Source organism: Megalobrama amblycephala, linkage group LG1, assembly GCF_018812025.1.
Source record: "Megalobrama amblycephala isolate DHTTF-2021 linkage group LG1, ASM1881202v1, whole genome shotgun sequence".
Classification (NCBI taxonomy): domain Eukaryota; kingdom Metazoa; phylum Chordata; class Actinopteri; order Cypriniformes; family Xenocyprididae; genus Megalobrama; species Megalobrama amblycephala.
Window position 1 is genome coordinate 5537276 of NC_063044.1, and position 24819 is coordinate 5562094.

General features: G+C 36.1%; 1 protein-coding gene across 1 annotated transcript in view; it reads left to right on the forward strand.

Annotated features, from left to right (window-relative positions):
* The first annotated feature begins 208 nt into the window (after positions 1-208).
* The window catches only part of tlcd4b (TLC domain containing 4b), a 25268-nt gene continuing 657 nt past the window's right edge, over positions 209-24819 (forward strand). Inside the window, exons 1-7 of the mRNA XM_048180326.1 lie at positions 209-502; positions 5134-5286; positions 8775-8864; positions 18773-18831; positions 18947-19041; positions 21335-21408; positions 21500-24819. The exon at positions 21500-24819 is cut by the window's right edge and continues 657 nt beyond it. Coding sequence (XP_048036283.1) covers positions 5141-5286; positions 8775-8864; positions 18773-18831; positions 18947-19041; positions 21335-21408; positions 21500-21830 — 795 coding nt within the window. The 5' untranslated portion in view covers positions 209-502; positions 5134-5140 and the 3' untranslated portion in view covers positions 21831-24819. The remainder of the gene's footprint in view (positions 503-5133; positions 5287-8774; positions 8865-18772; positions 18832-18946; positions 19042-21334; positions 21409-21499) is intronic.

Genomic DNA, 24819 nt, shown 5'->3' on the forward strand with positions numbered 1-24819 from the left:
TGAAATGGACACTGAAATCTGCTGCTGTCATGCCTTAATGCATTTCTCCTAGAAGATTCTTGTGCATAACGCCATTAATACAGCTTGTTTAATGCTAAAATGCAAACCAAATCGTTAAAAAAAAAAAACTAGAAATACAAACGTTTGTGTGGTGGGCGGAGCTTCACTAGGGGGTGTGTGCGGGGAGGAGGGGAGTGGGCGGGGCAAGTGCTGACGTAACGCGGAGCCTGTCAATACGCTGAAGAAATGCAGTGTTTGGTGCGGCAGACTCCGTGGACGTTTACGAAATCCTTGTGTGTTTATTAAAGGTCTGAAATGGCCTCGCTCCCAGAAATACAGGTTTACTCGCCAGTACGCCACTGAAGACGTGCGGGTTTAAAGACAGCGTGTGGGCAAAGCGCTCGCTAGCCGTCGCCATCTAAATAAACCTGGGTTCGTGGACAGAAGAAAGAAGACGACAGGATCTGGACACGTTTACACAGACCTATGCGACTCTTATCAGGTGATGTAAACAGTAAATGTCATTCGCAAAGCTTGTGTGTACAGCAGCATCGCTCTCTGCACCTGTCACATGCATTATTTGCATGGCCATTGTTAGCGCGACAGATGAATAGAAAAGTTTAGCGCGCTAGAGTTGGTTTGGACACTCATTCAAGTCGCTACGTATGCACAGTTTGCTTACGCACTGCACATGCTACATATTTTCTGCGTAAAAGCGACTAGGTTCACTGCGTGTGGGTTTTGTTATTGTTCGCTAGTTTGAGAATAGGGGACGGTTACGCGGATCATTATTATGCAGAGCATTATGACGCACTGGGTATTATGACGCAGTCGCGCTTTCTTTCATGTTTTGGAGAAAGTGTGAATGTAGGATTCAAACTTAAGAGCTGCTAATTGTTGCATCGGCGAAACTGAACTCGCTCAGCGGAACGAGCTTCCGCATAATTTAGTTTGATAGCTGGCTTAGCCTTCGTTTCTTGTCGCACAGCTTCTTATAAACGTGTGTGTGTGTGTGTGTGTGTGTGTGATAGATAAATTTAAATGCATTTAAACGTTATGGTTATGTATTTAATTAAGCTTTACACTTTTTTATGATTGCATATTTGATGCATTTCTTTCACACACACACACTCATATGAAGAAATTACTTTTTCCAAAGAACTTACAAAAATATTAGTACGTTTTTATAACAAAGAAAGATTACTTATAAGTTATTATTTGAGAATTTAATTTAGAAAGAAATTATTTCTTATTGTCTTTATGTATTCGAAGATAACTGACTGCTAGTTTAGTTGTGTTGGCAAGCCCAGCGGTGTGTATCCAGATGTTTCAGCTTGTGTCATCATGTATAATGCATTTAAATAGAGACCAGTTAACCACACATATGCCATAAGACATGTAATAAAGTCAAGCCTAAACTGATGTTCAAACTCTATAAGCAGTGTTGGGGAAAGTTACTTTTAAAAGTAATGCGTTACAATATTGTGTTACTCCCAAAAAAAGTAACTGATTGCATTACTTAGTTAATGTTTTTGTGGAAAGTAATGTGTTACGTTACTTTTTCTCACCTAGACACCAAAATGAAATCAATAGGCTAATCCCAAGACTAAAGGAAATGCAAATTCACGCCTGTATAGTAGAGATCAATAAATGAGAAAACAAAGTAACTTGCGTTACTTGCTTGAAAAAGTACAATACTGTGCTACTCCCCTCCAAAAAAGTAACTAATTGCATTACTTATTTACTTTTTATGGAAAGTAATGTGTTGCGTTACGTTTTCTCACCTAGGCTGGGCTTGCTTGTTTTGTTTTTTAATAACATAATTAATTTAACTAATAACTAATTTTAACTAATTTTCTACTGTAAAGGCCTTATGACACCAAAAGTGCCATGAATAATCCCCAGACTAAAGGAAATGCAAATTCACGCCTGTACATCAGAGATCAGTATAAGAAAACAAAGTAACTTGCATTACTTGTTTGAAAAAGTAACTTAGATAATTTGTTGTATAAATTTAAATGTAATGCGTTACTTGTTTGAAAAAGTAACTTAGATATTTTGTTGTAAATTTAAAAGTAATACGTTACTTTGAAAAAGTAGCTTAGATATTTTGTTGTAAATTTAAAAGTATTGTGTTTTTGACAAAGTAACTCAGATATTTTGTTGTAGAAATTTAAAAGTAATGCATTACTTGTTTGAAAAAGTAACATATATTTTGTTGTAAATTTAAAAGTAATGCGTTACTTTTTGAAAAAGTAACTTAGATATTTTGTTGTAAATTTAAAAATAACGTGTTGTTTGAAAAAGTAACTCAGATATTTTGTTGTAAATTTAAAAGTAACTTGCGTTACTTGTTTGAAAAGTTACTTGGTTATTTTGTTGTAAATTTAAAACTAATGCATTACTTGTTTGAAAAAGTAACTTGGTTATTTTGTTGTAAATTTAAAAGTAATGCGTTACTTTTTTGAAAAAGTAACAGATATTTTGTTGTAAATTTAAAAATAATGCATTACTTGTTTGAAAAAGTAACTTAGATATTAGATATTTTGTTGTAAATTTAAAAGTAATGTGTTACTTTTTGAAAAAGTAACAGATATTTTGTTGTCAATTTAAAAGTAATGCGTTACTTTTTTGAAAAAGTAACTTAGATATTTTGTTGTAAATTTAAAACTAATTACTTGTTTGAAAAAGTAACTGAGATATTAGATATTTTGTTGTAAATTTAAAAGTAATGTATTACTTTTTGAAAAAGTAACAGATATTTTGTTGTAAATTTAAAAATAACGTGTTGTTTGAAAAAGTAACTCAGATATTTTGTTGTATAAATTTAAAAGTAACACATTACTTTAAAAAAAAAAAAAAAGTAATCTGATTATGTAACTTAAGTTACTTGTAATGCATTAACCCAATACTGAACGGGAATACCAAAAGTTTAACAGTAACCTTTGAGAATGACCCTTATACTCTGACATGCATGGTTTGTTGTTACTGAAACATCATCTAGTGTATCATGTTGTGGAAGAATCGACATCCATTTGTGCATTATTCCCTAAAATCTATCATTCCCACTCCCAGCACAGGCTCAGCAGAGTCTTGTGACCAGCCATGAAAGACAGTGGTTATGTGGTGGCCGTTTGTTTGTTGATGAAAGGTTACCTGCAGCACATTCCCTCTCAACAGTTTGCGTCATGCTACAGTGTGCAGAATGTGCTCCATACGTGCCCTCACCAGAGGGGATCACATGGTTTCCAGCCACCTTTTTTTAGTCTGTAAATAGATTTACAATGGAAGTGTTAAGTTGGGGCAAATGGAGCCTGGTTACTAGATTAAAGAAAGATATTGTGCAGATATCATCACGACCCAATCTGCTCCTCTTTAATCAATGTCTTATTGTTGCAGTCTCGTCAGTACCTGGGTAAATGATTTAAACCTTTTATTAGTTTAATCTTAATAAAGTACAGCTGCATGTTTACTCACATTTTTGGTGGGATTAGTGTGATTGAGCCCTTTGTTTCTGTGTTAGACTCAATCATGAGAGGTTTCGCAATGGAAGTTCAAGTAAATACAAGAGACTGATTGGAATGAACAGCCAGACATTTATGTGGAAGAATGAATTTAAAAACGCATGCATTCTATACTAAAAATAATAATGTGTTTTATTTTTGGTTGATTAGGTTAAAATAAGTTTTTATTGCTGAAGTAGTTTAAAGTAGTTTTACTACTTTATTGCAAAGACATTGATGCAAAGTGTGTTATAGCTTGATACAGCTTGAAAAATACCAGATGACTCAATATGACTCTTCAGCATGCTGGGGGACAGTGACCCCACTCTATGATGACACACACACACACACACTTATTACATTCCTCTTGCCTCTGGCGCTCATTTGTCTGAGTTTTGTAGACATTGACCTGATATGAGATGTTTCCTGTGGTTGTTTTCGCTCAAAATTTCTTGAATTTTCTCTTGTTGCATTTATCATTCCTTTTAAGACTTTTGAAAGTGATTTTTAATGTTTCTGTTTGCAAGAACTGAATGAAAAGCTGCATTGCACTGTAAACACGAATAAGTTGGTAAGACTCAAAACTAATTGAGGTGATCAGTTACATCAATTTTTTTAAGTTACGAAATTCAAAGTTTAAGTAAGCAGAACTGGCAAATTTCAATTTGGTACTTGTACATTTTAATTGCTTTTAACTTGAAATTTTTGAGTAAGTTCATTTATACATTTAAACTTAAAATTATCATGTAATATTAACGTAATCTGTGTTGTATACTATCCTAAACATGAGGTTGCTTTGTCTAATACAAAAAATTCAAAACTTTACACTGGTATAAAGCTTAATGGTTCCATCTATTAAACCTTTTTATGTAGCAAGTCTATCACAATCATTTTTTCAATGTAAATTGCATTAACTGTCATAGGAGAATTTTCTTTCTAGATGATAGTGTGATGTTGTATAATGTTTAATACTTGAAACTACCCAATAACCCAGCTTTATTTAAGGGATTTTAGACAACTTGGAGGTTATCCTAAATTTAAGAAGTTATTTATGATGATTTTTAAGTGTTGTTTTAAAAAATATTTTAAGAAAAGAATTTTATTTTTGGGAATGCATAATATTTCTTATTAGAAAACAAGAGAAAAATGGCAGTTAAGAAGAATTTTACACAAATCTGGATCCAAATGTGTAAATGCAAATTACGCTATTTATGTTCTTTTCACTTTTGAAAATTTGACAAACTGTTTTGACTATTTTTAGATAGCATAAATAGAGACATAAAAATAAATCCATTTCCAGAAAAATGATTTAGTTTGTCTTTCTGTTCCTGTTCTTACGTTCTCCGTCACTCTTTCCCACCGTCATAATCTTCTTTCTGGAAAACATTTGGAAAACAATGACTTGCTTTCACGATATTACACTTTCTTTGTCAGTCTACTTCTTTTCTCACAAACAGATTAATTCTTAACACATAGTCTTTGTGAAATGAATGAGCGGTCAATCAGATGCACTGTTATGAGCTTTTGACTGGTAAGAGATTTCACATTGTCGGCAGAACGCAGTCAATATTCTGATCATTAGCTGAGCGAGCACAAGTGTGACGGTCTGTGTTTCTGATGTCCCGTGCAGGTGAGCGATGGATATGAGAGAGGTGTATGTGGTGGCTGGCAGCTTCGTGGGGTTCCAGCTGTTCTTCTCGTGCGTCAGTCCGGTTCTGTCTTCCAATTTCACGCAGGGTTATGGGAAACTTCCACCACACAAACTCAACGACTGGAACTCCAGGTATGAGCTTAATAATCACAGCTGCCCGAACAAAAATGTGGGTAGAAATGCATGCATGAATGGGTATACAGTATAAACAGAGATGAACTGGTACTGGTAGCTATGGATAAATAATGGTCAAACTTGCCAAAATATATAAACTTATACATACACACGAAGCAGTTCTAAAGGAAGTCAGTTATTGTGAAATAATACATGTAGGGCCTATGTATAGGTGCATTGATAATGTTACTGGGATCATGTGTGCAGAAAGAGCAACTGGAGCTGGGTTCATGAAAATCTTAAGAAACATCTTCAAAAGTATCATTATCGTTCATAATGCTGTAGTACACGAGTGTAGCTCAACACAAGCGAGGTCTAGTGATCGCTGTACTGTATTGTGAAATGTAGGTGAATGGTTTTCTCTAATCACCTTTCCTCTTTGTAATCTTTTGAACCTGCTTAACTTTGACCTTGCACCACTTAGTTAGGAAGAGATAGGTCTCCGTACAACACTTCACATTGTTATATAAAATGTTCGAGGTCAAACACACAAGATGATTGAATTGGCTTTAGAAGATACTAAATACCCCCGTTCTGGTTTTGACATCCTGCTTTCGTTTAAAAGTCATGACGTGTTTAGTGAATGAAACTGATATGACATTCTGTCAGCAACTCTAAATGCTTTAATGCTGTAATGAAAGCACAACCTGCTGCATTGATTGCTTGTACTGCAGCTGCAGCATCTCTTTCTTTCCCTATAAAGACAGCATTTAATTTTTGAAAGATTGTTTAACATCCACTGCCTTTTAACAATGGTACAATAATATATTTGTAATTATCATGGGATGAAAATAAGTCTGTATCGTTCATTTGATGTAATCTGATAGCAAGTATTTCCTGTAAAACTTGCCATCCTTGTTCACATAACATGGTGGACAGAGAATTTGAAAAAAATAAATAACACATTGGATCAACGGTCTTCTGTTTTTTTGTGTCCTGTCAAATGGTGAAAAGTTTCTTATGGGGTTTCTCAACATTCAGATAACAGATACAAAGGTCTACAGTCCACAGACAGTGTTCACACTCAAACACACGAATGGATCAGTTCAAATCATAGTTCATTCACTGTCTGCTATCTATTATAGATACCATTTTCTACTGTGTCATCACCGTGTTATCTATGTGATATTCCTAATGCAGACAGTGTGCAAATTATACAGTGACTTTACAGGGGATTCACTTTTTAACCCCTTAAATATCACCCCCCACCCCCCTTTTTGAGCATAGATGCAAAAATGCACTGTCCAAACTTAAATTGTTGTAATTCAAGAATGCTTTGAAATACAGACCTAAGTTTGGTCTGGTTTAAAGAAGGCACTCAGCAGATTGTTTAGAAGTTTAAATTTACTGTAGATCAAATGTACTGTACTAATGTTTTCATATAAAATATATATATTTTACAAAATATTTTTTACTCTAAAATTGATATAAAATAAAAACCATATGTCTAACCAAGTTGTGTTCCAAATTTGAAGTTGATATCACAAAAATTGAAGAGATTTTGTTTAGGCGCTGTACCGAAAATAGCCACCGGGTGTCCTCCACATTCCATTAAAAATTGTTTTGATGTATTCTCCTGTAACAAATTAAGAAATGTCTTTCCAAATATCACTTCTATCACAAAACGGATGCCAAATATGAAAGCTTAAGATTCAGACCTTTCCGCCAATATGTTAAAAGTTTTGACTATAAAGTAGTTAAAGTTTGTATGAAACATGACAACTCCCACTAGGGGGAGGAGCCTGCTAAAAAGATTTAAAGTAACATTTCCATGGTTCCATGGTTTTTAAGCTTTCGAATTATTACCTCATTTATAATGATTATTAAAACATGTGATATAAAAAAAGCAATAAATAAAATCTATTATTAAATGATTGATCATGTACTTATGTCCATAGGTGTTTATTTGGTGCCAGCATGGTTGTGCAAAATTCAAGAATTGTCTCACCTTCGATTTATTCACTGGAATTTGATTTTATCACAGAACTAAATTGGCAATCCCACATGTAGTTAAAATTTTAATTTAAAATGATAGGAAGAGGAATTTCTTACACGAGTGCTTCCAACCTTGTCAATAAATCAATTCTGTCAGACCTACAATGTCAAGATTACTTTTAAACAAGACTTTCTAGCCATCATTTAAAGCCATCTTTTGTATTTCCTTTTTCTGGGTAAAAAGTACACTGATTTCAATCACATAAACTCTTTCCCTGCCAGAATTTTTTAAAGTTGCCAGCCAGCACAAGCATTTTTGATAATGTTCACAATTTCATGGCTCCCAGAATATTTTGTTATATGGTTTGATAGATATTCATACATCTAAAGAAAGAACAAAACCTCTGCTTAAAAAAAAAATTATTGTAGCTTCTTGTATTCTTTTTTATTACCACTTTAATATGGGTAAATTTCATTTCAAAAGTAACATTTTGAACAAAAAGCTGAGAAAATCACATTTTTGTCAAAGAATACGTCCAGATCAGATTCAGAATGATGATCGAAGCATAGGCCGCCACGTTCACACAGCAGCAGAATACGGTTGTCAGTCCTGTATTTGAGTCCTTAATACGGTTGCATTCACACAGTGCAATTATTTACAGGTGTGACAACCGCATTCTATAACTGAACTCGCACCTGTACATTTTCAGGACTCACAACCGCATTCTCGGAATATTTGCACTGTGTGAACGGAACACTGGACAACTAGTTGTCTGTCACGTCATACAGTGCGAGAGAGCCGCTCTGCTAAGGGGTTTTGTGTGTGGTTTCGCTTTTGGTAACTTACAGCGACAGAGATATGGTTACTAGTACGCTGCACGTTCATACAGACAGTGTTTGAGCAGCACTGTAAGTTGCTGTGTGAACGGGACATTTCGAGACTCACACCTGTAAGTAAATGTGGTTGTCAATCCCCAAAACGTACAGTGTGAACGTGGCCATAGATCGAGTAGATTGCGTTCAACACCCCCAAAGCTTCACATTCCTATACTTTGTCCTGGGTCGACATTTCATTCGATAACGTTTGGCAGTTTTGATTTATATGCTGTTTAATGTTCGAAGATCATGTTAGTTTACATGTGCATAAGCAATGCTTCTATCGTTTGCTTCTGCTTCTTCACTTGTTTTTGGATCTGGAGATTCTCTATACTCTTTCAGATGGTGCTTAATAGCTACTGTATAACAGTGAAAATACGGATTGGCGGAAAATTCTGTCAATGGCGAGGAAAGAGTTCATTTTTGTGCATTTCAGTTCATTGATTCAAATCTTTAAATTCAGATTCAAGTCGCAATTCTCCATTCTGTTCGCTACCTCAAGTCAACTTGTATTAAAATTCAGGAATTTAAAAGTTTCGTTTAGAACTCCTAACCTTTTGTTTTAACTTCTTTTCAGGTTCAAGATCCAAATTTTTCTCAGTCTGGGAATAACAGCATTGTTTTTATGTCCTCAGGCTGGTGTCCACTGTCCATGCATTAATTGTGGGGCTGTTCTGTCTCTATATCCTGTGGTTTGATGATGCCGTCAATGAAGACCCCGTCTGGTAAGATGCCAGTAGTTCAAAAACAGGGTTAAAAACTTCATGAACTTTTTGAATCTCATTGTGAAATTTTCATTTTTTCACCGTTTAAAACCAAACTCACAAATGCGTCTTTTGTAGAACAGCTATTTAAGAGTCCATAAAAACCCCAAAACAATTAGTACAATCAATATTTAAGTGGAAATATTTGATGATATCATGGATTATATGTCCAAATGAGACAAATTTCCCTTTATCCTGAAGTTTTAATTGAAACTTTTGCTCTGTCATCAGAAATGTTGTGTCCACTGTAGTCGCCAGTGCAGAGAACTGCCGTCTCATTTGTCTTCTTGTCTTTATTTTTCTTTTCTTCTTTCCCTCTCTCTTTAATCTTTCCTTTTCTGCCTGCTGCCTGTTTGGTCTGCATCTTTGCATCCTGAAGGGGAAGAATGGTAATTTGTCTTTAGTTGTTGTCCTCTGTAGCTCTTCTCCAAAGCTTACTGAGCTGCCTATCGAGACAGCATTTTGAGGCCTCATAAGCACGCTTGCCAACAAGATGCCTGTTCCAAAAGGAAGACAGCAACTTAACGTTTCCTTCTAAGTTGCCTCGATTTAGCAGCATTGCATGAGATAAAGCAAACCCAGAATGTATTGGAACACACAATACTCTGGGCATAAAAATATAAGCTGTGTCCCAATTCAGAGGCTCCATCCTTCAAATGCTGCATTTGAAGACCGAATGCTTCACTGTGGCGCGACAAAGGCCTTCTCAATTTGAACCCTCCTTCGAATGCGGCCTACAAATGCATCCTCCTTTTCCTGGGCCACGAAGGAAAACAGCGCTCAGTCTGACCTTCATGGCCTTTCAAGTCTGCGTCCTTTGAAGGATGCAGCCACTGAATTGGGAGACAGCTATATAGTACACACAAATATTAATAGCGACATGCTAATGCCAGACTTTGTTGGAATCAAAGTCAAGTCCTCCATCCAATTCATATTTGTTGCATGTGAAATTCCTGCTTTTGTTGAATAAACAGCAAGGCAGCTCACTAGGTTTGGGAACAGAGCACTTGTCTTTGCATTTCACTTCTATATTCATCTCTTCTTTGCCATTTCCTTCTATTTAACAGTGACACTTTTTCTGCTATTTTGTTTCTGTAGGTAATTTTTTCTTTCATTTTCTCCATAGAGATTTCATGAAATACTTTAAAGAGCTTTGAATCGTACCAAACATCTCTGAGATGAACCACAACATTGCACACTTTGTAAAAAAAAAAAACATGAATAGGGAAAAAAGACAGTTATGAGGGAATTAACTACTCATCCCATTGATTTATAATAATTAAAGTATAAACATAGTATTGCAAAATATCCAACCCAATCTCATGGCAATTCATATGTATTTTACGAAGTTGCTAATTCATACAACCTCACTTATACAAATTTATATTTTATTTTTTGCTAAATCGTACATTTTTTTTACAAGTTGCCAAATTCGTATGAACTCGTACGAATGACCTATCCCTAACCCGCCCCTAAACCTACCCGTCACTGGGGTTTGTATGAATTCGTATGAATGACCTACCCCTAACCCCGCCCCTAACCCTACCCGTCACTGGGGTTCGTATGAATTCATACGAATGACCTACCCCTAACCCCGCCCCTAAACCTACCCGTCACTGGGGTTCGTATGAATTCATACGAATGACCACCCCTAACCCCGCCCCTAAACCTACCCGTCACTGGGGTTCGTATGAATTCATACGAATGACCTACCCCTAACCCGCCCCTAAACCTACCCGTCACTGGGGTTCGTATGAATTCATACGAATGACCTACCCCTAACCCGCCCCTAAACCTACCCATCACTGGGGTTCGTATGAATTCGTACGAATGACCTACCCCTAACCCGCCCCTAAACCTACCCGTCACTGGGGTTTGTATGAATTCGTATGAATGACCTACCCCTAACCCCGCCCCTAAACCTACCCGTCACTGGGGTTCGTATGAATTCATACGAATGACCTACCCCTAACCCGCCCCTAAACCTACCCGTCACTGGGGTTCGTATGAATTCGTACGAATGACCACCCCTAACCCCGCCCCTAAACCTACCCGTCACTGGGGTTCGTATGAATTCGTACGAATGACCTACCCCTAACCCGCCCCTAAACCTACCCGTCACTGGGGTTCGTATGAACTCGTACAATTTAGCCAACTCGTAAAATACTTCTGAATTGGTCATGAGATAGTGTTGAAATATCACATATTTACAAAATTATAAATATATAAATAGAGACCAACTCAATGAATTCTCAGAGTTTATGGTGGGTTTTGAAAGCTGAACATTATGGTTAAAACAGTTTCTCTATGGAACAAATTAATATTTCTTGAAGGAATATTTGAAAATGAATATACTTCTGATAACTTTTTCCCCAGTTCCTTGTTTTGTCACCTCTGCTCTCGCTTTATTTCTTTTCTCTTTTCTCATCACCTCTGCTCCTTTTTTCCCTGTTTTCTTTGGTTACCTGTTGACTCGTTCAGAGAGGGAGATGTATTTCTGTATGTCTGATGTTGTCAATGTCTCTTTTCCTCTCTTCCTTCTCACTCTCTGAGATCAGAGAGTTTTTAATATTGCCAACAAGGCTCCTTTTCAGCAGGAAACAACAGATTCCCAGTCCCCCTCCTCTCTGGTATCATGTGACAGTCCTCCAGGCCTCCTCTCTCCTCTGATCTGTCCCCCTCTCACTGTCCCATAGGCCGTCTCAGGCCAGAAATGCTCCCCACAAACACACTGCTGAGAATTCATTCCCATCCACCCCTCAGTTCATCCTCATCCCAATGGACTCTTTTCACATTTCCGGGGCTCTCAGAAGCTGAAGTCCTCATAGTTGGGTTAACTGGTGAGCTGAAAAACTACAGCAAATATAATTTTAGCATTCCCATTTGCTTGAATAGCAAGAGACAAAATCCACAATAGCATTTCTATGACTTTCCAAAAGAGGAAAACGTATTTAGAGATTGATTACGGTGGTCAGAAGACAGAAAGATGTCAAATTTGCCTCACTCTCTTCCCGTTGTATTAGAAACACTTGCACAGTGACATTGGTAGCACTTTATTTTACAGTCCTGTTCCCCATGTACATACTATGTACTTATTACCCAGTCATTGTAATTACTATAATAATTACTAACACTGAACCTACCTCTAAACCTAACCTTAACCCATGTAGTTACTTTATATTACCCAGTATTTCTTAGGTAAGTACACTAAGTACACATACTGTAAAATAAAGTGCAACCGTGAAATTTAATGCCTAGGTAATACAACACAAAGTATAGTGTTTTTACCAATTAAAATATTAAAAGCTTAGCTTGATTTATGATGTTAATAACTGGAAATGCATCATCACATGCTATGTTTCCACCCAAAGGAATATCGCATTAAACATTTGCGAATAAAGCACCGTTTCTATCCAATGTGTTCAAGAGAACAAATTCGGAAATTCCTGGGAAATTGGTGTAAAATATCTGTAATATAAAAGGAAGTTGCTGGAATCGGAGAAAATCACTATGGCTCAGAGCGTGCCGACGAAACACATAAAACTCTGTCATGTTATCTTTCCGATGGCCCAGTAGTGCACAACACAATGAAATTGAAACAATACAACGGAAACAAGCCACAACACAACGCAGTGGAAACAACCACAACACAATGAAATTGCCACAATGAAAACGGAAACAAGCCACAACACAACAAAATTTAAACAACCCAACGAAACTGCCACAACACAATGAAATTTCCACAATGAAATTTCCACAATGAAATTTCCACAATGACAGTAGTTTAGGGCGGCTATATTCCACGTTCATTTACACTGAACTGAACAGTATCAGAGTCGCCTTTTAAACTCTCGACGATGCTGAATGACTTCTTTAGTTAGCAAACAAATTGCTCGAGTGGGTGTAAACACCGATCACTGATTGGTTGAAGGACTATCCAATTGCGTGACTAATGCTCGTTGATCACGCCTCTTGTGCAGTAGGAAATACATAGCAAACTCCCCAGACCAATGTTCAATTTTAAATTGATCTTGGTCTGGTGATAGCCAGACTAATGGAAACAACCACAACACAATGAAGTCAACACAACAGAAACAAGCCACAACACAACGAAATTTAAACAACACAATCCGCAACACAGCGAAATTGCTGCAACACAACAAAATTGCCACAACACAATGAAATCGCCACAATGCAATGGAAACAACCACAACACAATGAAATCAACACAACGGAAACAAGCCACAACACAACGAAATTTAAACAACGCAATCCGCAATGAAATTGCCACACCGAAATTGCCACAACACAACGAAATTGCCACAAGACAATGGAAACAACCACAACACAATGAAATCAACACAATGGAAACAAGCCACAACTTAATTGCTGAAATTGCTTATGTTGCAACGAAATTGCTGCTACATAACAAAATTGCAACAACACAATGAAATCGCCACAATGCAACAAAAACAACCACAACAGAATTAAATTGCCACAATGAAACTGCCACAACACCACGAAATTTAAACAACACAATGTAATTGCCACAACACAGCAGAAAAGCCTCAAAAGAATGTGTGTGGCTTGTTTCCGTTATGTTGTGGTTGTTTCCGTTGCGTTGTGCCGATTCCTTTGTGCCGTTTCCATTGTGTTTAAATTGCATTGCGTTGTGCACTACTGGGCCACTGTATATGTTGCGTTACCACTTTTATCTGCTTTGCTCTTTTCATATTCGTTTTTGCTCTAAGTCTTCTCTTGCTGTCATGGGATCATGGCGCGCTTTAGAAGGAAAGGTTTCTGTCTTTAGTTTTCTTTTCTCGTTATGACCCATCTGAGCAGCCATCGCATGGGTTGTAAATATCCAGTTTCAAGTGTAGGTAAATTGCATTTTGTGCATCTCAAGCTACATTAATCAATATTAATGTTGGTCTACTGTATAACTAATACAGTTAGAGCTGATGGTAACAGGGTTGGCAGTTTTACAGTCTTGATGGTCTTGTGCTCGTGTCATTCAAGGTGAATTTTAGAAGGTGCATTTAATGCTGATATTTCTACAGATATCTTATTTTCAATAATCAGTTGTTTACTTTACAAAATGCTGGTAAAAGTGACATTTTAAGCTCTTCCGGCAAACTTAACAAAATGTAAGATAAAGTGATATTTATGTGTCCCTGCAGAGTTCATTTGCTGAAAGAAGGATAATGTCCGTATATTACATTAATAAGGGGTGGTTATGATGACAACTGGAGTGATTCATAACTTGCGGGCACAACAACATTCCTTTTATATAATGTCAAATGTGGAATTGTCTTTTCATTTGAACTAGGACATGTCCTCCGTTTTGTGTTTTCAACTGTATTAGCAATTGTTCACATTATCTACATGCATGGTAATGAAAGGCACTCATTTTGTAGAATGACCCAACAGAAAGTTATTTCAACTGGGCTTTTGTTTGCTAAATTAACAAAGCTATTATGCCTGTTTACTCACTGATTGTTTGGTCTGGTCTCGCCTGAAGAGTCTCGCTCCACAGAACCTTTTCAAAAGTTCAAGCTGATCTCTTTGTGCTTTATGGTAATGGCTTGACTCAAGCCTCTTTCATTAGATTCGTCTATACTTGTAGGTCTAGCCTGTTGGGTCAGGTATCTGATTCTGTTCCCCAAAGCTGATAGTGAACTGAATTAGATCAAAGTTGAAGAATCTTGCTTAGGTATGTCCATTTGAAGGCTAATACTACATCTATCTATCTTCCCCATATCTATTTTCCCCATAAACCAATGAGTTATCTGTAGTCAGGTAAGAATAAAATAACCTGATAATTAAGTAGATTAAAGGTTAATGTCAGAAGGACATGTTCCACGTTCAAACCATAAACCTCCTCGAAAGAAATGGATTAGATAAGAGGGCACATTTAATATAATTTTAAAAGACTTTTCGTTTTAAAATTACAAAGTAATGAATTCATTATGATGTCTTTTTTTCCCGCCAAACTATCTTCAAAGTTATGTACTTAAAGGTGCAGTATGTAATATAGATAGCTAGCTGATGAAATGGGTACTGCAGTATAAATTCAAAAATATTGGAGAGGGTTGTCTCTCCCACCTCCTCAGACATGCGGGTTGCCAGATTGAGGACACGCAACAGGAATTGGAGGGCAATTGACAATAGAAAGCGACAAGCCTTACACAGTAATTTGATGTTGATGTATTCACATTTAAAGGGATAGGCTAGTTCACCCACAAACGAAAGACCAAAAATGATCAGATAATTTACTTACCCTCAAGCCATCCTAGGTGTATATGTCTATCTTCTTTCAGACGAACACAATATTAAAAATATCCTGGCTCTTCCAAGCTTTATAATGGTAATAAATGGCGCTCACGATTTTGAAGCCCAAAAAAGCGCATCCGTCCATCATAAATATAATCCATACAGTTCCAAGGGATTAAGAAAAGCCTTCTGAAGTGAAGTGATGGGTTTTGCTATCATGAAACAGTTGTGCCGATTTCTGTGTTCGTGGCTCTTAATCAGTGGTCCAATGTCGTACAGTTAGAGAGGTTCAAAGACGTCCGTTTTCCTGGTCTTGCAACCAAAGATAGCCTACGTTCATTTTCTGACAGTGTCAGAAATTCAGCATGATCAACGTGTGTTTGCTACTACGACCTACGTCTACTGACCAGCCAATAAAAATGCGACATTAAATCAGCGTGACATGATGCTAAATCATAAAACTGCTTACCTCAAGCTCTTTTCCCTTCTTCTTTTGCCGCTTCCTTTTTTTCAGCACATAAATCTACAGCTGATTCAACATGGTGTTTTGTTTACCACTAGCGTATGCTGTTGACGTTTTATTCTTCTATAGAAATAGGCATCGTAGTCTACGAGTCAATGGGTGTAATTATCATACAGTCTACATGCATGTCATACCCAAGTTTAATAGATCCATGTCGTACTGTGTGATAAAGTCATGATCTTACGTGTGTATCCCAGGCTTAAGTTTACGCTACTCCTACATCCTACGTCATGCATCGCGTCAGAGGTTACTCTTTCGCCGTAAATCGATGCATACGGCCTTTTACCGGAAGCTAGTTATTATAGTTTGTAAAGTTTTAAATATATATATTTTTCTTACAAAAACCCTTCACTTCGCTTCAGAAGGACTTTATTAAAGCCCCTTTATTTTGGGCTTTCAAAATCGTGAGCGCCATTCACTACCATTATAAAGCTTGGAAGGGCCAGGATATTTTTTAATATAACTCCGATTGTGTTCGTCTGAAAGAAGATAGTCATATACACCTAGGATGGCATGAGGGTGAGTAAATTATAGGATAATTTTCATTTTTGGATAAACTATCCCTTTAATATGCCTCTGGTCATAGAGCTTTTTAGATGGATGGCACAGCTTTTTAGGTCAGGTATAATCTGCAATCTCTGACCCAGTTTCTTTGCTGGATTCCTTGATTGAAATACGCTGTGTGTTCCTCCAACTGGCAACCCGGGCTGTCGAAATACTATTGGGTAAATAGGCAGTGGGTGGAATCACATAATTTTTTGTTGTTTATTTCCTGGTTTGTATTAGATTTTGAATCACAAACTTGCAGTGTGGTTTCAGAAAACAAGCATTAGTATTGCAAAATCCATTGATTTCAATACTTTTTGTGTTTGTTCAGAAACAAAGAGTAGGTAGTGAAAAACTCCAGATAAATTTTTCCATATATAAAAATATAGTCAACTAAAGTGTACCTTATTTTACCCATATTGTTTAGTAAGAAAGATCGTAGATACTTAAGAACCACTTGCGCTCGTGAGATGAAGTGTAAAATCCTGCATGGAGGCGTCATCTGTGCAGTGCTGGGCGGGCAGTGAGAGTTCAGGTGTTTGACTGAGGGGTCAGAGTTCAGTGAAGGTGACAGTGGAGTCACGCAGAGGGTAACCGAGCTTCCTGTGCATGAGAGTCTGCTAGCGCTCGTATTGAGATCGTGTTTCACACACTCGGCCTCTGCTACTGGACACCTGCGATCGCTGTGTATCAGTTCCCTGATCGCTTTACAGGCTCAGACAGAGACACAGATCTCAGGGACACATGTACTGTAACGCTGGCATGTTGTCCACTCAAGATATTCATCTTCCATATGGCAAGCACATGGTTTTGTTTAGTTCATTTCACCTCTCTCAAATGACCCCATCAACTTCACTCGAATGTATGTTCATGACAACAAAATGCTAGCTGTGATGCTTGATGCCATTCTTTACAGTTTGAGCTACTATATACTATAAGTTTATGAGTTTATGCTTCATCCGTTGACCTATTAGGGCCGTATGATTTCTGCAATGCTGAAAACACAGACAAAATAATGGAATTCAGTAATAAAAATGGAATGTACTTTTATAATGTGGAATGTCATGGAATTTGGCAAGATTTGGATGAATAAATCAAAAGTAGACACACTTAACGATTGTAAGCCCGATTGTGAATGTAATTTAATACTTGCAACTGATCATGCCCAAACGTGCCGAGTCAGAAATAGTTGCGTTCAGTCTGTGTTTACAGTCGATGTTTAAATTCCATGTGTAATCTGCTTCAGTCAAAGGAAACAGTCTTTGTGTCTTAGAATTCTTTAGCTAGTCATTAAGTGTGTCCCCGGCTTTAATAACGATATAGGCTAGTGTCTGTGAATATTAATATTATTAAATAATTATGACAGAAATATATTACCATTATACAGTAGAATGTCTTTCTCCTAGTAATAATGACAATAATAATAATATAAATCATTAAAACATTATTATTATTTTTTTAAGGAATATTGCACAATTTCTCATCCATGTTTTAATATAAACCATAAACTTCTACTGTGAAGGACTTTGTTTGCCAAAAAATGAAAGGAATTGTTTACATGTCATTTGATTTTACATTTTAAAAGATTAATTTAGTCATTGAAGATATATTAATTCACTTTTTTACCACTATTTTTAATAAAAGAGTTTATTAAATCATAAAAAACTATCCAGAAAAATTAATTGTTAAAGTTTTATGAAAAACTGTTGGTTAAACATTCTTTTTGTTTATTAAAATCGAATTAAACCATTAAAACAGAATAAATGAAATGGAAACTAGAAAAAAAAGTTATGTCAAATTAATTTATCATGATTAATCGCATCTAACATAACAATTTGAAAATATATAATATAAGTGTGTGTGTGTGTGTGTGTGTGTGTGTGTGTGTGTGTATATATATATATATATATATATATAATATACACACACATTTTGTTATGTGCAACTAATTGCGATTAATCGATGACCTATAACATCACTTGAAACAAAAAACTAAAAAAATTGACAGTTCAAAAGGTCATAGCACACATTTGGTTCACATAATAAACATTTTTATAATATATTTGCAATTAAGTAGATATGTATTTGCTTACAAGAGACTATTACTAGAAATCTGTGACGGTGAAAAAAATTTCAAATATTCTTGAATGGTGATTTTAATTTGAATGCAAATGTCGAAGACTACTACCAGTTCACCCAGGGGAATTTCATGAAATATTGTTTCACTGGAATGTGATTTCATGGAGGAACGTCACTTGTACAGTTGGCAGTGTTGACAGTGGCATGTTGCCAGTAATAGTACAGTAATAAATGGCTTCAGTCAGAAACAGCACCACTCCCTCAGGCTTTGTTGTTGGCTAAGGTTTCCATCTGCAGGTTTACTGGGTGGTGATGCTTTTATGGATTACCCCTTTCAGAAAGAAACAGTTCATACTAATCTTATTTAATCCTCATTGCTGAGTGACTGCATTTCTTATGCTGTTGTCTTTGCCTTTTGTTTGAGCTTTATCATTTTTTCCTTCCTCAGGGGTGATCCTAACATGGTTAAGCTCAATGTGGCCATCACCTGTGGATACCTTTTCTATGGTATGAATCGTTGTTTTATTATGGAAGTTCAAGCACAGATGACACATCTTTTCAGGTTTGTCTACATTTTTTTTTACTCTCTTGTTTTCTCTTCTATCCTCTACTCTTCTCTCAGACCTGGTGCTTCTAGCTTGTAACTGGAGTACCATGGGCGACGTGTTTTTTGTCTGTCACCACTTGGCGGCGCTGTATGCTTATGGATATGTGCTGGTAAGTACCTGGTAATACAAAGCACATCATGAAAGGCTCTTGAAATTGAGGACATTTACTGTAAATAAAGAAGTCTGATGAAAATGAAAAAATCTTTGATAAATCAAATAAAACTGTAAATCTTAAAAAAAAAAACATTTTGAAGGTATCATATATACTCAAATTGACTGTAAATATTATTTTCAACTATTCTTTTTCTTATTTAAATTTTTTTATAATTATGAATATTGTGTTTGACTATCAAAAATTGCAAGTTTTGTTGAGCTTGTGTCATTTGACAGCCCATAATGGTACAAAATGGTATGTTGTTTTCCCATATATGTATATTAATGTTTCACTGCTTATATATATATATATATATATATATATATATATATATATATATATATATATATATATATATATATATATATGGGTCAATGATGTGACGGGTCATTTGTTTGTCCAAAGGCCTCTCGGTAACCTCTCTCGGTTACCCTCTCTTTTATTTAATCCAAAAGGTTTTGATTATATTTTGCTACATATAAAGGTATTTTAAAGATTTTGAAGCATCAAAAGGTCATTCGGTTTAACCGTCCAAAGGCCAATACAGCCATTTCATTTGTGATTAAAATATCTTAAACTGTAATAAATGTATATATCATTTTTTTATTCTGGCATGATTTTATAACATCATATATTAACATAGTGCAAAATGGTATTAAAATTATGTGTAGAAGTCTTTGCTTTGTTATGAGAAAGAATGTCCGGAAAAATGAATTTCATTGATGTCATTCGGAGTAACCAATATAAAGGGACCATTTTGGATCAAGTCATGCGGTCAATATCATGTGACAGGATGTGACATCATTCAGACAACTGCAAAGGACCACATGGTCATGAAGCAAAGTAATTAACTCTCTTTTAACTATTTGAAAAATTCATGTTTTCACTTGCTCATATGCATGTCCCGAAACATTAGGTCATTCGGTGCAACCGCTATAAAACATGGAAAATGTTGTAATATTTTAAAAACTTGTAATAAATATATAATGTTTGCACACACACCACATTATATTTATATGTATATACAGTACAGTCCAAAAGTTTGGAACCACTAAAATTTTTAATGTTTTTAAAAGAAGTTTGGTCTGCTCACCAAGGCTACATTTATTTAATTAAAAATACAGTAAAAAAACAGTAATATTGTGAAATATTATTACAATTTAAAATAACTGTTTTCTATTTTAATATATTTCACAAAGTAATTTATTCCTGTGATGCAAAGCTGAATTTTCAGCATCATTACTCCAGTCTTCAGTGTCACATGATCCTTCAGAATTCATTCTAATATGCTGATCTGCTGCTCAAGAAACATTTAATGTGTACAACTGTACAAAATATTTGTGTACAATATTTTTTTTTCAGGATTATTTGATGAATAGAAAGTTCAAAAGAACAGTGTTTATCTGAAATCTAATCTTTTGTAACATTATAAATGTCTTTACTGCCACTTTTGATTGATTTAATGCATCCTTGCTGAATAAAAGTATTCATTTCTTTAATTTCTTTTCAAAAAAATAAAAATAAAAATTCTTACTGACCCCAAACTTTTGAACGGTAGTGTATAATGCTACAGAAGCTTTGTATTTCAGATAAATGCTGTTCTTTTGAACTTTCTATTCATCAAGGAATCCTGAAAAAAAAGTACACAACTGTTTTCAACATTGAAAATAATCATAAATGTTTCTTGAGCAGCAAATCATCATATTAGAATGATTTCTGAAGGATCATGTGACACTGAAGACTGGAGTAACGATGCTGAAAATTCAGCTTTGCATCACAGGAATAAATGACTTTGTCAAATATATTCAAATAGAAAACAGTTATTGTAAATTGTAATAATATTTCACAATATTACTGTTTTTTACTGTATTTTTAATTAAATAAATGTAGCCTTGGTGAGCAGACGAAACTTCTTTTAAAAACATTAAAAATCTTAGTGGTTCCAAACTTTTGGACTGTACTGTATATGTACACTAACCTTTATGTTAGGTGCGATTAATCACAATAACATATTGGTACTACTAATACTAATAATAATAATAATAATAAAAATCTACTTTTAATGGAAGTCGTTTTTTTTTTTCATTATAATCTCAGGATGCTTACAACACCTAGAAATTTTTGATCCCAAAAATAGCTCCATGTAAAAATGAAATAATTAATGTAAATTCAGAAAATGAAAACATGTAGAGGTATTCAAATAATTATCTGTATGATCTGCATTTTTAATGTTTTTTTTTTTTTCCAGACACGCGGAGTGCTTCCCTATTTTGCAAACTTCCGACTGATTTCAGAATTGTCAACGCCATTTGTGAATCAAAGGTGAGATTCGTTTACTCATAGGGAGAGATTTATTTAGAACCATTAACTTGCCAAATGCTAAACTTCTCGTTTGACCTCTATCTCTCTGCAGGTGGTTTTTCGAAGCGTTAGCCTACCCTCGTACCCACCAACTGGTTGTCACCAACGGCATCGCGATGGCGGTCGTGTTCTTCCTGGTCCGGATTGCCGTGATGCCCCCCTACTGGGCGAAGGTGTTTGGCACCTTCGGTACGCCAGCGTTTGAAAGGCTTGGTCTCAGTGCTCAGGTGGCTTGGATCGTATCCTGCATTTGTTTGGATATCCTGAATACAATATGGATGTACAAAATTGCCCGCGGCTGCTACAAGGTCATAACCGGCAAGCTAAGAGGGGGCAAAGTGGACTCCAAAAAGACCGATTTCGTGAACAACCACACAGACTGAGAATCATCCGCAATAATGACCTATAGATCAGACATATTCGCTTCCTAGAATATAGCAACTTTGGAGTCCTTTCCATTGTTCTTTGGATGGACGTGCTCTAAAAACAGAGGTTTTGTGTGGTTTTAGCCTCTATGTCATTTACAAACAATCTGAATTCACCTACACCGGTGAAAGTCAAGCAGATAAATGCCTCAAACACAACCAAAGTGCCTCAAAGCACAAAGAGAAGCAATAGAACATGAATAAATGAGCTTGTGACCACGGAAAGTCCATCGCATCTCCATCGCAAAGCCTTATCCAGTCAGTACCCACCCATGTTTTTTCTCTAAACCAATCGTGGTTGGCTTTAAGAGCCATGCTTCCTGTGATATTTACACTGATGTGCCTCAGTGGTCTCCAGGTTTGAACTTGTTCCACAATTGCTCATTTGTTGGCGGATTGGAAATGCTCATCGAATTCATTCAGTCTTACGTCAACACTACATTGCCAGTCTGACTAGTTGCAAGGCTCCGTGAAACCACAGATCTACCTCTCTCTCACCCCGTCAAGCACAAGTGTAGTAGTACCTGCCCATCCTAGAACCAACACCGTATGGACTTGCTGCGAAAAGACGGTCCATGAGAATCAAACGCTCACGACCTTTACTGTTATAGCCCACACCTGCACAACTCATCTTATGTATGTGACGTGCTGGCAAAATGAGTCGCAATGAGCACATTTTCAAAAATGACTTATTGTTATTCTCCATTAAAAGAAAAAAATCAAAATGATGTATGATTTGTTGGAATCTGACAAAAAAAATGAATGAGCTATACCTGTTTGAAGTCAATTTTGAGAGAATTTTTTTTTAAATTTAAAAATGTAAGTTTCCTGAAGGTCCTAAAACAAAATCACATAGCGACCATACCTGATAAAACCACCAAATTTGGCACAAAGCAAGTCAAAAACCCATATCTATAGGAAAAAATATATATTAAACTTTTTTGCATGATTCTACAATTGTTTGATTAACATAATGAAACAGACAGCCTATAGGCTATATTAAGACGGTATCACACGGATCTAATATAATGTTACACATCAGATGTTTTTCCCTAATAGTTAGCCAAACGTTCATTTAAGACATAACAGATAATGTTTGAGTGAATACTTTTTTTTAATAGCCTACTGTAATTCTGTGAATATGTGTATATCGGGATCGCGGCGTCTTTGTGCGCGCGCTTTGGATCCGTCAGTCAGCGCCAGTAAGATCGTTTTGTTTACATCAGCATGAGCTTGAAAATCACATTTCATTTGTTCAGACTCATACCATCGAGAATTCGCTATGAATATTCACAAAGTTTGAATGCTGCACTTTAAAACGACACCAAACTTGTGCTGAGGGGAAGCGCTAGTCGTCGTGAAGCGAGCAAAGAAAACGGCATTTTTCACGGTTAAAGGAAAGGTACTCCTCTCAGAAAACGTACACATAAAGATACTTTTAGATGTTTAGTTGCTATTTGGAGCATTGGGATCGTTAGACGAGGGCTTAATGAACTCATTTTTGTGAAAACCTTTCACTTGTTTTACCTGTAACCGTTAGCTCGAAATTAGCCTGTGCGCATTCCGACTCCTTTTGCCAGCTGGGGTCACATATGTTGCACCTCAGTCGCTCTTTTGCATTTCCAGAAGTTGTCTTCCATGTGGAAATGCAGTGAAAAGCTGGTTTGTAAAGCCTTCAGATTTTCATTGGTTTGTGTGCATGCTTCATTTCCGACCGTGTTGGTCTGCCTTGAGGTCGTGTTTGCATTCGATTCAAGGAAACTGTAGTGGTATATCCATTTCTCAGGTTCTTGCCTTTTCTATAGCTCTTCGTTTTCTGTATGCATTTCTCCAACAGGCTGAAGTTGCATTATGGTTTCTCTAAACTACACGTGCACAGGTTTAAAACTGTTTCTGTTCTCGCCAAATAGCCAGTTTAAACGACTGAAACTTTCATCTTAGTCCTGTTTTTTTCTGGTTCCGTTTCTGCCAAATTCAAGGGTCTTTTCAGCTTGTTGGTCACTAGAACTTCCAGCCCAATCTTTAGGCTTTTATCATGATGCATGAATGCTGATTCTCTTGAATGTGATTTCCAGCTTATATTTATTTGGGCATGTGAACCCATGTTGCATTGTGCTGTGGTGTTACGATACAGTATATATGTGTGTGTAAAAACATATGCGGTACTTAATTCTGCCAAGTGAGGACAAAATCCTTCTGTATTCAGAGCTAGTGTTTCTCTTCTGAAATCAGGTACGCCTCTAAAATGAATGTTATTTTGACTTGGATGATTTCTGGTAGAGAATGGGAGAGAATTGTGGGAAATGTAGTTTTTTGCCTTATCCATAATTCGAAATAACCAAATCATCCTCTAGGCCTTGAAAATGTGAAGCTGTGACAATAGAAACATATTCTGGTGATGTTCTGGAGAAGAAAATGTAATAGGAAATGTAATTATATGTACTTAAAATGTCTGAAATGTCTGAAATTAGCTGTAATCTTCATATGGAAATGCAAAAGAAGGTTAGGCTTTACGGTACGAAATCCACAAAAACGTTGCACAATCGGATGCCTTTGTGGCGTCAATATTGTAATGTTCTTCAGTGGCTGGCCGTCCTCACTATGCTAGTAGTAGCCTATTGCATTTTGAAGGGCTGATTAAAATCAATAAAATGTTCAAGTACAAATTGGATTAACAATACTATAAAAATAAGTATTCATTCAAACTTAGTTATTGATTGTTTTCTTTACAATAGCCACATAAAAAAAAAAAAACGTGCCTGTTGCTATATAAGCTACAAGGTTTGAGTGTATGAAATAAGAGTGTATATAAGACTTTACTAGTACAAAGCAGCCGTAGAGTTAGTATAACACTAATATTAGTACTGCACCTAGCTGAAGATTAGCTTAAACTCCTACGTAAGAGTGGAGAATGTGAAAAAATGGCTAAATCTAGGATAACCTTAGT